Genomic DNA, 14,307 nt, shown 5'->3' on the forward strand with positions numbered 1-14,307 from the left:
CTGTATCATCGGCGAACAAAGATTTGTGGCAACCCTGAGGCAAATCAGAAAGGTTCGAAGTGAAAATGTTATACAAGCCTCAAGAATGCTACCCTGAGGAACTCCTGCTCTAACAGGTAGTCGATTAGATTTGGAATTTTGATAATTTACCTGCAGAGTTCTGTCAGTTAAATAATTTTGAACTAATTTTAAATTAAACTTTTTCAATTTAGCAATCAAACCTTCATGCCAAACACTGTCGAATGCTTTTTTTTATGTCTAGAAGAGCAACTCCAGTAGAGTGGCCTTCAGATTTGTTTGAACGAATTAAATTGTGCTCTTAATCTTCTAAATCTTAAGAGTTGATGAGTACACACCTAAAAATTCTGAATTTTACTGGCGATGTAAACATCCATGCATGCAAACATTCATACATGTAAACTTCCTTTTCACGTAAATTAGCAACTTGCAAGAAATGTTGAAAACAAAAGTGGACAGTTGCATACAATATATGGGATATTGCATGACATGTCTCATAAATTTACACGATCTATAATCTAAATTTGTATGATATATGACGCTCCATTTATGTGCAGCATAGTAACGGAAATTTACACTAATTTTTTTTAGCTGTGTAGTTGAATGTCCATGGCGAAATCCAAACTGCTCATCTGCCCAAAATTGAGTTCGTATTGATGTGAAGCATCATTCTATTTAAAAGTTTACTTATTGAAGAAAGCAAACTTATTGGGCGGTAGCTAGGAGCTTCAGCTGGATTTTTATCCGGCTTCAAAATTGGAACAACTTTTGCATTTTTCCATTTATCAGGAAAGTATACCAAATGGAAACATCTGTTAAATAATTTTACCAAGAAAGTCAAGGTACTCTCTGGGAGTTTATTGATGAGGAAATAGAAAATTCCATCATCACCTGGAGCTTTCATATTTTGAAACATTTTAGTTATAGACCTTACTTCGTCCAAATCAGTCCCCCAGGAATCATCAAAAATATTTTCCGGAGAGAAAATATTCAGAAAATCCCGAGCAACCTGATTCTCAATAGGACTAGTAAGACCCAAACTGAAATTATGGGAACTCTCGAATTGCATAGCAAGTTTCTGAGCTTTTTCCAAATTTGTGATCAAAATTTTACCACCTTCTTTAAGCGCTGGAATAGGCTTTTGGGATTTTTTCAAAAATTTTGTGAGTTTCCAAAAGGGTTCGGAACTTGGGTCTAGTTTAGAAATATTATTTTCAAAAGTTTTGTTCCTCAGGACAGAGAATCGCTTTTTAACTTTCATGGCAGGATCGCGTGTTCTTTGAAATTGTCTCCTACGGACATTTTTAAGACGGATCAAGAGCTGAAGATCGTCGTCTATTATAATTGAATCGAATTTAACCTCGCATTTTGGTACTGAGGCAGCTCTTGCTTCAACTATAGAAGTAGTCAGAGATTCAAGAGCATAATTAATTTCATCTTTGGTATGCAAAGGAATTTTTGGATCGAAGTTATATTCCATAAATGTTCGATATTGATCCCAATCAGCTCTATGGTAATTGAAAGTAGAGCTGTTGGGATTAGAAATTGTTTCTTGGGATATCTCAAAAGTTACTGGTGATCAGAACCGAAGTCAGCATTGGTAACCAATTGCCTACAAAGTCGACATGAATCAGTTAAGACCAAATCAATAGTGGAGGGATTTCTTGCAGAAGAAAAGCATGTTGGGCTGTTTGGATATTGAAAAGTGTAATAGCCTGCAGAACAATCATCAAACAGAATATTACCATTGGAATTGCTTTGAGCATTATTCCATGAGCGGTTTTTTTTGCATTAAAATCACCAATAATGAAGAATTTAGACCTATGACGGGTAAGTTTCTGAAGGTCACCCTTGAGAAAATTCTTTTGCTGGCCAACGCATTGGAATGGCAAATAGGCAGCTATAAACGTAAGTTGCCCAAATTTTGTTTCAACAGAAACTCCCAAATTTCAAAAACTTTGGTTTCAAAAGAAGGAAGAATTTTATGTTTGATTCGTCTATGAACAATGATGGCAACGCCACCACAGGGTCCATCAAGACGATCATTTCTATAAATGAAATAATTTGCGTCCTTCTTAACCTTAAGGTCAGGTTTAAGGAACGTTTCAGTTATAACGGCAATATGCACGTTATGAACTCTCAAAAAGTTAAATAGCTCGTCTTCATTATCTTTAAGAGATTGAGCATTCCAATTTAAAATATTTAATGCTTTAAAATCCATTACTGAAATTCAAAGTCATGACGATATTGTTCGCAAATTTTACTCCAGTTTGAATAGCATCAAACATGGAGTTAGTTTTTAGCATATCAGTACTCATGTCAATTAATGATTTCTGTAAAAATTCCATTTTAGGGGCAGTAATGCTTCCTAAGTCAAAATTGTCAAAATTTCCGTTAGAATTACGTTGGTTAGTATTTTGATTTCTACCCGGTGCAATAGCAGCAAAGGCAGCTCCATTAACTCGCTGAACATTGTTAGCAGCGAGGGGAGTAGGTATAGATGAAGAATTGGAAGCAGGGGTGATATTTGTACCTACGGGTACGAATGTAGAATTTGTTCCTCGCTGACTGTTGTTAACAGCAGAGTAATTTGTACCTGTTCGGAAACGTGGAGCGTTTCCTATCTGTCGCTTAGAACGAGATTGTAGGATCGCTTTGCGAGTCTTACATTCCCGAAAATTGGATTTGTGGTTTTCACCACAATTTGAACATTTAAATTTCTTAGGATTTTCCTTCACATGACAGTCGTCCTTTGCGTGAGAGGAATCACCACAATTCATGCATTTAGCCGGTATGTAGCAATTTTTAGTTCCGTGACCCCATCCCTGGCACTTACGGCACTGGGTGAGCTTTTGGAAATTTCCTCCAATTTTCCTGAAGTGTTCCCACTTCACTTGGACATGGAGCATAAAGCTAGCTTTTTCTAAGGCCTTAAGGTTGGTCAGTTCACTAGACTTGAAGTGAACTAAATAAAAATCATTAGAAATCCGTTGCGCGAATCGCCAGGACGGGATTTCATTTTCATTTTGATTACTTGGAGTGGCACAACTCCAAGTAATTTTGCCAGTTCATCTTTGATCTGATCCAGGGATTCACCACTGGGCAGTCCTTTCAAGACAACCTTGAACACACGTTCAGTTTTGGTGTCGTAAGTAAAAAAATTGTGCTTCTTCTCAGTAAGATACTTGAGAAGACTTTTAAATCCGTCCATGGTTTCAGCCAATACATTCACCCCGACGTCCAATTTGTAGTGAAAACTTAACTTTCACGAAATTCAAAAGTTCCATGCGAAGAGCATGGAAATCGGAAGTGGTTATCACAATAGGGGGAATCTTTTCCTTCTTGGCATTAAGCCGGGAAAGTTTACTAGAATTTTTCTTGGATGATGGATCATTCTCATCATCCGTGAGCAAATCAAATTGATTGCTCAAATTAATTTCATCAGAAGGGGGATCAAGAGTTTGCCCCTTTCTTTTGCGTTTAGGCGCCATGGCGGCAGTAATTTTTTGCATCCAAATCGACTTCCAAGCAGATTACAGATTACTATAAGAATCTGAAGGATCGAAGAGGAATTTTCCAAATCGACATCCAAGAAGGATTACCTCGGGTATGGTCCAATCAAGGATCAAAGAGGAATAAGAGTTGAACAAGGTAGAAAATTTTTGCAGGTTGAGCACTGAAAAGTGCTGTTTAAATTTGTTGTAGCGTTAGGTAGTAGTAACACTTCCTTCAGCAAAAAGCAAATAGATCCGCACAGCAAGGAAGCACGATGCGGACTTAATCATCGAGTTGTAATTATTGCCATCTACTCATATTAACAAATAAAGCGATTGACGATTTTTTGAAACTCATCAACAGGTGTCCCCTCTCAAACAAAAAGATTTTTTTTTTTACAATGCATTGGTAATATATTTTTGTTTAACTTATGTATGTTGCCCGAAACTCAATCATAAATATACGTTTTCAAATTAATTATTCAATTCTGAAAAACATGATTTATGTGACACACACGTTTCGATAAAACCGATAGTGATATAAACAGAATGTAAAACAAAACGAACCGTAATAAAACCAAATCGCCACTGTTGTATATGAATAGCTGCTGATGTAAAACAAACGCTACGGTGCTGTCAAATGACCAACATAAGGGGGGTATGTCGAGGCGAAGAATTGCTTGTGAATATCGATTCTCATCCAGCAGATACAAAGTTTTACCACTCTATTAATTAAGTCCAGTGCTTACCGAATAAAAAGTTCGTCTTAGTATCCGTCTGTCCCGTCGATAGGGCCATCAAAATTAATAATCAGCTCAGTTCTCCTCTCATCAACGGTCCTTGCCGACAATAGCATCTTTCTTCTCCATGGCCCGGGAGGGACGAGATGGTTGAAAATGAAACCAGCAAACTTTTTTGATAACACCAATCGTGTGCCAATAAAGATTAAAGATGATCCAACGCGTCATCGGGCAGACACATCTTCGAACCAGCAGCGCCACCCTTATCGGAAGGGCGAAAAAGTTTGCCAAGGGAAGTGGGTGAAAACTTTGATCATTAAAAAAGTGTTACCCATTGCACTGCTGCAGCAGCACTTTATCTCTGTGTCTAACGAATTTGAGGAAGAGGTTATCCGAAGAGAGTCTCGTTTCAAGTAGCAATTCGAAGAAAATCCTTTTCTTCGTCTTTCTACACTGTTGTGTGGATGCGATTGGGAAAAGATTTACGCTGCTGGTGCAAACTTTTCGACGATTTGATGTTCTGCGATCGGAAGAGTGTCTTAAGCGAAGTTGGAAATGGATGACGTAGGACAATCTTTCAATCGAACGCTCGCCAAACTGTTTCAATCGATTACCGAAAATAGCTGAAGCTTTCCGAATCAAGCATCTCCCAAATTTGGGCAACAATCCGGCTGGGAGAGACTAATTCAGGAAGTTTACCCCACAAATGTGAGTTTCTCGTTTGAGTTCGTTCGTTCGTTCATTTTGTAATAACAATTTTCCAAGCATCCACTGATTACCCATTCACATTTTGACCGACTCAGTGCCACATTAAAACTAATTATCAAACTTTGTACAGAGAAAGAGAGAGAGCGTCACGACACACTAACATCTGGTCGAGGGTATGCACATTGAATTTAAATAGCTCTCGTAACTTGCAACAGAAAACTGCAATTGTAGTGGTGTTTAATTTCCCATCCCATTCCTTTCTGCACCGCAACAGCATGCCATGCACGCAAACCGAAACCGACCGCTTCCAGCTCAAATCGACATTTTTTTTTCTCGAACTGATCCCTTTCGATCCGAAGGGATTCCAAGCCCAGCAGTTGCCGATTTGCGCTGGAAACCGTCGCTAGAAAAACAGAAAAAATAGTTCACTTCCCCACCCATCTAGAACTGGTTTCGAACTACAATTAAATGAACAATTCTCTCATCCAACCGTTTTTCCGAAACTTTCTCTCCGTTCGAACTAAAATCCTCCATGTACAAAAACTCAACCCACCCACATAATACCCCCAACACCATCTTTCCGAGAAGCGGAATTTCCGGTTTTGATAATTCTGGACGTGGTTATTATTTTGCAAGTCGTCCATCCTCATCATCGTCATCTGCACCCGCATCCGGTCAGCAGCAACACCCCTCGGCACCATCATCCCACCCTTCATCCTCGTCATCATCGCACCACTACCAGCAACCCGCGGCCCCCGCTGGCCATGGAGCGCCGACGGGTCCGGCTGGAACGTACTCCAGTGCAGCAATTGGATTCCACCACCAGAGCAGTGGACCGGATCGGCCAGATAGTCGACCGTGCTGTGCGGAGTGCTGCGGAAAGGGTGGCGATCACAGCCGGTATCCACAGTCCGGGCCAACCGGAACCGGTCCCGGGTATCATCAGTCTCAGCCCCATCATCCCCAGCAGCAGCAGCATCAGCAGCAGCAGCAGTACGGTGGTGAACGACCCGACGCCCATGGCCGACCGGGTGCGTGGAATTATCTGAGCGGGGGTAGCGCCGGAGGACAGGACTACCATCAGGGTGCGTCGGCGGCGGGAAGTGCCTCGCATTCGCAACCGGGGCAGGATTATGGGAACCGTGGGGGCTACCAGCAGCAGCAGCACCAGCAGCACCAGCAGCAGCAGAGGCCCGAAGTGAGCGGAGGCGATCGACAGCAAAAGTAAGTACCTAGCTATTTTAGGTGTTGGGTTTGATTGAATGCGATCGTTTGGGTGCGATGGCAATGTATTGGAGTTTCTTGCTAGTGGAGCAGTGGATTGATATATGCAAAATAGAACTTCTACGTAATCAATTTCTCCCTCAGATTGTATAGGTATTTGAAATTCTGACCACACCATGACCACTTAATTAGGGGAAAAGACGGCTTCGGCATGACAGACTATTTTCGGCAACCCAAATTGAAACACTATTTTCACTGGATTTTCTTACGAAAACACTTCGCTGAATGCATGCAAACGATTCTTTATGCTTTCAGCTTCAATTTGACTATATTTTTACCACGGAGAAAAAGCAATCTATCAGGGTTTTCTTGAAATGAAACACACGCACTACAAATTGTAGCTGATTTCGAGTTGCCGATAATAGAATGGCAGATTTACATGCAGTTCAAATGGAACGGTTGCCGAAGAAAAACTGGTTGCCGACAATACTCGCTCCTTCTAGAGAAGATTGGAGCTTTGTAAAAGCGTTTCAAAACAGTTTTCGACAATTCTTTCGACTGAAATTGTTAGAGCAGCTGGCAGCAAAAGATTGTAAACAAACCAATACTGCATACGTGTGCGTTCCTTAGAGAAAAACGCTATAGAAAGAAGGTCGCTGCTTTGGTTGCCGAGAATACGTAAATTCCCCTATATGAATTCGATGCAAATAAAATCGAATTGAACTTAAGTTTAATTTGATTAAATGTCTGACAAAATTGAAGTAGACTACAGTCGTCGTAGAAGTCTTACAGGAAGAAACAGGAGGTAAATTGAAAATCAAAAATTGCGACCGTCTCGATAAGGTGTTAGGCTTTGAACGCTTATAACTTTGGCGTTTATAGTTGAAATTAAAATTCAAAAGCACCAATCGATAGGAAATAGCTCTACAAATCTGCTAAATGAACACTTTTCCAATTTTCAATAAAAAAACTTTTGAAAAATGTTAACCTATAGAGCGATAATTTTATTCCTGTTTTCATGAAATAAATGTTTTTTGGAGCGTTTTCCCTAACCCAGTCGTCATAATCGAGTACCACTTGGTTGTGAATTTATCTTCTTGAACCTGTAAAGTTTTGAAACAGCACTGTTCATTCAGATATTTTCAGATTTTTCTTCAATATTTGTTTAAACACTATACTGACGTATAATGGCCAAATGGACAAAATGGTTATGAACACCCGGGTTTTTGATCTCTTATATTGAAATTTAAACTTGGAAGTGCCATTTTTGTTTGGCAAATTATCACGCTTCAACTTATTATATAAATTATTTTAATTTTAACTTATATAATTAAATTATTTTAATTTTGGCTATCTATCTATAACAAGTTGTTCAATATCATGCAACTTGCTGATAACCTTGTGAGACACGTATCCTTTAATATTCGTTGTAGAATTTTGCACCAGTCTTGTATGTAACTCAAAATTTTCTTCCTTGACCAGATGTAATGTTGAACTAACATCGTATGATTACGTAAATAACGGCTGTCGTACAATTGTTGAATTAAAAAATAATTACTTAGTGGAGCAGATATAAGTCAAAAACTTTAAGAAAACGGTGAAATTTTGTTCATATAAAACTCTTTTCTCAAAACATTGAGAAAAAAATCTCACAATATTGATCCATTAGAATGGAACAAAGTTCGAGTTTTAGGAACGATAATTTTAAGCTGCTCGAATAATGAGATTCTTTCGCGATTTATCTATGTTAAAACATATTTGTTAAACAGGAAAAAGCGTTGTTTTTTTTTTAGCAAGCAACTCTCTCCTTATTTAAAATTATTATATTGTTAGATGAAATTAGACTAATATTTTTCACCTTAAAACGCTAAAGACTGCTAGTTATGAAAGAAGATTTTGCTTAGTTCTAGATAGAGCTGGAATTAGGGCGTAACAGCTGTTGATGATTTCTAGAAAATTGAGGCTTACCAACACAAATCAACAACACCATCGGGTAGGGGAAGACTTTCCCTACCCGACGGTTATATTGGTTTGCGTTGGCGTGCCTTGAGTTCCTAGAAATCCGCGGTAGAAGTCATTGTTTACAAAGGCTGTTACGCCCTAATTCCAGCTCTATCTAGAGTTATTATGAAAACCATGTTTCCGAATTGAAAATTCATCTGGATGTTTGAAAATTTGGCTTAAAAAGCCGTCTGCATTTCTTTGTTAAGATTCAATTTGATGATTGGACTGAATCGAGTTTGTTTCATTCGTTATATCAAATATCAGATCAAAGAGTCCTCAACAAGTTTAAGGAAAAGGATTTACAAATGTTCACAACAGGTGCAGCAAAACATCACATAGACACCTTTATTCGCACTGTCTAGTCAGGGATACAAGGACAAGAAGAGCTACCGCAGCCATCTGAAGCTTGAATCGGGTACCTGGGTAATCCACAATATCCACGGCAGCAGCTATCAAACGAGTCTTGTCGTATTTGTCGGATGGACCTCGAAAAATGTTGAGCCGGATGGCTCAAATTGTCCCAAAGGAGGTTTATGAAAATGGTTGATCGATTGTCCTCTAGCCCTAGTCTATGTGGCTTATGGTTATAGCACCATTAGTCGCTTCCTGAAAAGAGATGAACGAAGAAGAAAAAGGAACATTGATAAGGAAAAAGGAACCCTAGTTCTAGCTCCTGTATGACAACTGAGAAAACCGTTGTCTAGTTTCAATCAACAATAAGAGGCTAGAACCAGAGCTAAGCTGATCTTAAACCATCGTAACGCACCTTAGAGAGGTGATCTACCAGTGTAATGGGTTATAACACATTTTATAGTTTATAAATATAAATGTGAGTGTATTTGAAGCATACAATAGAGTATATATACGTAAAAATCAATGACATATAAATAATTAAATAAAGATAAAAAGAACGATCTCACCGAGTCTCAAAGTGAAGCTGTAGCAAGCTGCCAAGCAATTTTCCAGCGCACAGTCCGTATCGTGTGCTCTTTCCGTGCGGATCTATTTCATTCTTTCTCAAGGAAGCAGTTCAGATCTTCCATAGAAAAACTTTTCTTCAGTAGCCTTTCGCATTTAGAAGCTTGGAGCTGAAATCAGATTGGATTTTTTAAATTAATTGGGTTAGTGCTACAATTTTAAACTCCTAAAGTTTGAGTTTCTTCCTTTCCTCCTGCAAGCAATCGGTCCAGCAAGTACCACCTTAGCTCAGTCGGTAAAGGTGCAGTTACAAAGCAAGTCCATGCTGGCGGTGGCTGGGTTCGATTCCCAGTCCGGTCGAGGAATTTTTCGGGTTGGAAAATTTCTAAACTTCCCTGGGCATAGACTATGATGGTACTTGTCACACAATTATACTAATGCAAAAATGGTACAGGAATCGAAAGCTCTCAATTAATAACTGTGGAAATGCATTTAAAGTTGAGAGCACGCAATATACGATAAGCTTGAAATGCAAAGAAGAAGAAGAATAATAAGAAGAAGAACCACTGGCTCCCAAATACAAAAATTAAATTTTGTAAACTAGAAACGCTCAACGTGGATGCTAATCAAACAGCTTTCAAATATCGATGCGTCCTTCAGTTAGTGTTAGGGGCTGTTCATAAACTACGTAGACAGTTTAAGGGAGGATTGGCAATCATCCACGGCCCTTACATATTTAATTTTTTATGGACAATTGTCTACGCAGGGGTAGGGGGTGGGGTCAAGAATCCCAAGAAAACTGTCTACATAGCTAATGAACAGCCCTATATGACAATTTTAGGATTTTTCAATTTAAACTGTGATCAAATGTAACTTCAACTAGGATAGCTAGCAACAAATTGAACCGATTCTTACGAATAGTGACTTTCTTCTGTCCTATTGTTTTATCTAACGTTGTCAACTTGATAGACGTCACGACCGAAGTATAGTTGTTGGCGATCCCTCCGTTTGTTTTGTTACAGCTGCTCAGTGGCATTGTACGCAACAGAAGTGTTACTGCTACTTAAAGCAACCACAAATTTAAACCGCACTTTTCTGTGGTGAATATTACCTGCAAATATTCTTTACTCTTATTCCTCTTCGATCCTTGTTTGGACCCTACCCGCGGTAATCCTGCTTGAACTTCAACTTGGAAAATTCCTCTTTGATCCTTTGGATTCTTATAGTAGTCTGCTTGGAGGTCAATTTGGAGCAACTTGGTTCTGCCACCATGGCGCCTAAGCGCAAAAGAAAAGGGTAATCGGTTGATCTTTGATCTGATGAATTTAATTTGAGCAATCAATTTGATTTTCTCACGGATGATGAGAATGATCCATCATCCAGACAAAATTCCACTTAATTTTTCTGGCTTAATGCCAAGAAGAAAAAGGTCCCCCCAATTGTGGTAACCACTTCCAATTTCCATGCTCTTCGCACGAAACTTTTGAACTTCGCTGAAACCTTGGACGGATTGAAACCTCTTCTAAACCTCCCAAGTATCTTACAGAGAAGCAAATTTTTTCACTTGCGACACCAAATTGAACGTCTGTTCAGGTTGTCTTGAAAGGTCTGCCCAGTGGTGAATCCCTGGATCAGATCAAAGATGAATTGACAAAGTTGCTTGGAGTTGACCCAATCCAAGTAATCAAAATGAAAATGAAATCCCGTCCTGGCAATTCGCACAACGGGATTTCTAATGATTTTTATTTAGTTCACTTTAAGTCTGGTTCGGAGATGAACTAGCCAAAGGCTTAAAATTTCTTTTATGATGAATATAAAAGAAATCAAGTCTGGTGAACTAAACAACCTTTAAGACTTACGTTTCATGTCCAAGTGAAGTGAGAACAATTCAAAAAGACCAGATTTTTTTTTTCAAAATCTCACCCAGTGCGGTAAGTGCCAGGGATCGGGTCTACTTGAACAATAAATCAAAAATATGCTTGCACCAAAGTTGGATTGTTAGGAATTATTCCAAAGCCCTTCAATTGATCAAATAACTGCAAATATTTAAGGGCAGTTTGGAAATTCTTCTGATTATTAGCAATTACTCTGCGGATTTAAAATAGTTCATAAAATTAAATCAATTTTCTAAGATATTCTTGCAAGAAAGTCGGTTGATCAGGAAATATTTTAATGACCTTCAATTAATCAGATACCTGCATAATTCTCTCATGATATTTCGACCATTCTTCTGATTGATTAATCATTATTCTGGAGGTAGCGTGTTATGTTACGGAACGTAAATCAAAATCATAGACTCTCTGGAAAAGTAATAAGTTTTATTTAAATTTTAACATTTATTGTGGGTGGATCTTTTTCGTGACGATCACTGTATATCATAGACAAAATAAATAGACAAAATCACTATAATTGTCAACGAAAAATCTAATTTTTTTTTTATGTTACTTACTTAATTTGTCCAATAATCATTTTCCGCATGGGAAAACATATCCCTGGACAATTTTGAAAAATAACCCCCACCCTAGTGCAATTTTTAAATTTTTTGGGCCAGATTGAATTCCACTTTAGCTATGTGAATTATATTTTATTTATTTTTAAGAGGTCTAAAATTAGGTTCAGCACTGGGAGTTAAATTTCCAAGCAATTCCTTACTTTATGGTTATGTTGCTATTGGGGGGAAGGGGAGGGTCCAAAACTATTTTCAGAAGGCAAAGGCATTGCATTCGGCGTGTAATTTAGGAACGCTAAAAGCTATATTTACTTATTGTTACATATATATTGATTACTTTCCTCAAAAAGTACTCACATTGGGTTATCCTCACTGATTTTATTCCTTCTCCATCTAATTTTCACGGCAGATAAACCAAATATGAATAATTTAACTCCATTAATAATTTCTGACCTTCTTAGCAATTTTTTTTTTTTTTTTTAAAGAGACTTTTAGCCTTGGGCTGGTTTGTCTTTGGTTCTTGGCAACATAAATTACTATTTCTTTCTTCTATTCCCGATTTTCCTGTCTACACTCTTCCTAGTAACCTATCAAAGACACTCCTCCAGCTGTCAGTTTGTTGTCTTCGACGTTACGGCACCGGTTTGGTCATTTCACCGCCTTCACTGTCTGAGGGGGTTCGGTACGGATTACCGCAACAGTTTCCCGACCCGTAAGGTTAGTCCGGCGTCAACTTTGGTCCGGCTTTCCTCTCTGCAACGCCCAAAAGCGCCAACTTTACCACCGGACGATATACCATCCAGTCAGCAGTTTGCACTACCGCGTCACGTACTCGTCCATCCTTTCCTACGACCACCACGAATCCACCCATTGCGAGTCTTCTCCTCTACGAGCATGACCAAGTCTCCCACTGCGATTGGCTTACATACTCAAACCATTAAGTGCATCGTGCAGCCACCGGTGCCAAAATTGGTCCATCAAAAATCGGCAAAGGTTCCAGTCGGTTCTGCAGGCCTGTTTCGAATCAGCGATTGTACTCGGAGTCTGCACCACTGCTCAAGAGAAGGAAGTGGTTCGGCGTAAGGGCTTCCTGTTGCAAAGTCTCCAGGGGAACGTAGGTCAGGGGCCTAGAATTTACCACACTCTCTGCTTCAACCACTACCGTTGCTAGAGTCTCTTCGTTCGGGGTACGTGTGGTGTCCAATGCTGCGAGGGCCACTTTAACCGACCGTACTAATCGCTCCCATAAGCCGCCCGTGTGTGGCGCTTCAGGAGGGTTGAATACTCACTTCGTGTTCGCGTTGGCTATCCATTTCCTTCTTTAACCCGTTGCGTTGGAGCCCACGATGTTCGTTCCCTTGTCGCTTTAGATGTCGACTTCTGCGTCCAATGTAGGATTCCGTCGAAAGTGTATGTACGACCTCGAGGTGCTCTGCACTTGCGCTTCAATCGGCCCGAAGTAGTCGATTCCCACGTAGGAAAACGGTCGCACGTACGCCTAGCTTCAGGAAGCGGAGCCATCCAGAGTATTGCTGAAATTGGCTTCTTCACCTTGCACAACGCACATTCTTTCGCCACCTAGCGCACAACCGTTCGCAACTGCGGGATGTGGAATCGCTGCCTTATTTCATTCACGACAGTCTCGCCGTTCGCGTGCAGATACCGCTGGTGATACCATTCGACACGCACACGTGTTACTCGATGCTCATTCGGTAGGATTCCTGGAAACTTGGTGTCGAACGAAGCGAACGTGGCTGCGGCAATACGGCTATCCGAACGTATGAGGCCCACTTCAACCAGATAAGGGGACAGCTTGCGAATTTGGCTATTTCTCTCCAGTGCAACCTGATGCCTTGGCTTTGGTGCTTCCCATACTCCTCTGTCAAAGTCGCTTATTTGTCTGAAATCCGCGTCCACGTTGAGAACCGATCCCAATCGCGGTCCACTGGTCTTCTGCTAGATACAAATCATCTTTTCCACGGAACCAACGGCTGCTCTGAGATAGGCATGGCCCTTTGTCCCACTTCGTCGCCTCATCTGCAACATTTTTCTTGGTAGATATCTAACGCCGAATGTGCGTTGACAATAGCCTTCATCAGACGCACACCGATTACCGCTGCCATGAGTTCCAAACGTGGAATGGAGAGAAGCTTTAACGGAGCCACCTTAGGCTTTCCCCCAAACAGCACCACTTGGATACCGCTTGGCAGCACCGCCCGGCAGTAGGTAACACATGCGTATGTTTATTCACTTACGTCCGCATAGATGTGCAGTAGGGTGCTTCATTCTGAAAAAAGTGATGAATTTCTGATGGGCCACCCTCCAGTTCGATTCATAGCCCCAAAATATGAACCTGTGCAAAAATTGGTAAAGATTGATGAAGGTTTAGAGGTCGCGCCAATGATTTGAAATTTGTATGGGAATTACTATGGAAGAATTTAAAAAATCGCTTATATCGCTATAACTTTGCTTCTACTTGTCCAAATGTCGAAAAAATTTAGTATGTTATTGCTATGGCAATAAACAAAAAGCCTACAGTTGCTACGCTCAGTTTTGCAGCGTATCAAGAATTATAAAAATGTGAAAAAATGGCAAAATAGGGTAAATTGACAGATGAATATGTACAAGGCAACAACGCCAATTTCATCGCAACAACAACAGGCTTGTTGATCATTGTCATGACAACCACATATTATTTTTTTTTTCAACGTTTGGACAACTACAACCAAAGTTAGAGCAATGTAAACGAAAA

The 14,307-nt window shown here is 39.9% G+C and overlaps 1 protein-coding gene across 2 annotated transcripts in view; it reads left to right on the forward strand.

The window, feature by feature from the left end:
• LOC135708383 (hornerin) overlaps window positions 1-14,307 on the forward strand; it is a 173,492-nt gene that overhangs the window by 95,450 nt on the left and 63,735 nt on the right. Inside the window, exon 5 of one of the 2 annotated variants that reach the window (XM_065230471.1) lies at window positions 5,549-6,184. In XM_065230471.1, coding sequence (XP_065086543.1) covers window positions 5,549-6,184 — 636 coding nt within the window. The remainder of the gene's footprint in view (window positions 1-5,548; window positions 6,185-14,307) is intronic. The other variant, XM_065230472.1, reaches the window with a different exon arrangement.

The sequence above is a fragment of the Ochlerotatus camptorhynchus genome, unplaced genomic scaffold, assembly GCF_037179485.1.
Source record: "Ochlerotatus camptorhynchus isolate MF236.1 unplaced genomic scaffold, CSIRO-AGI_Acam_v1.1 ptg000330l, whole genome shotgun sequence".
Lineage (NCBI taxonomy): Eukaryota > Metazoa > Arthropoda > Insecta > Diptera > Culicidae > Ochlerotatus > Ochlerotatus camptorhynchus.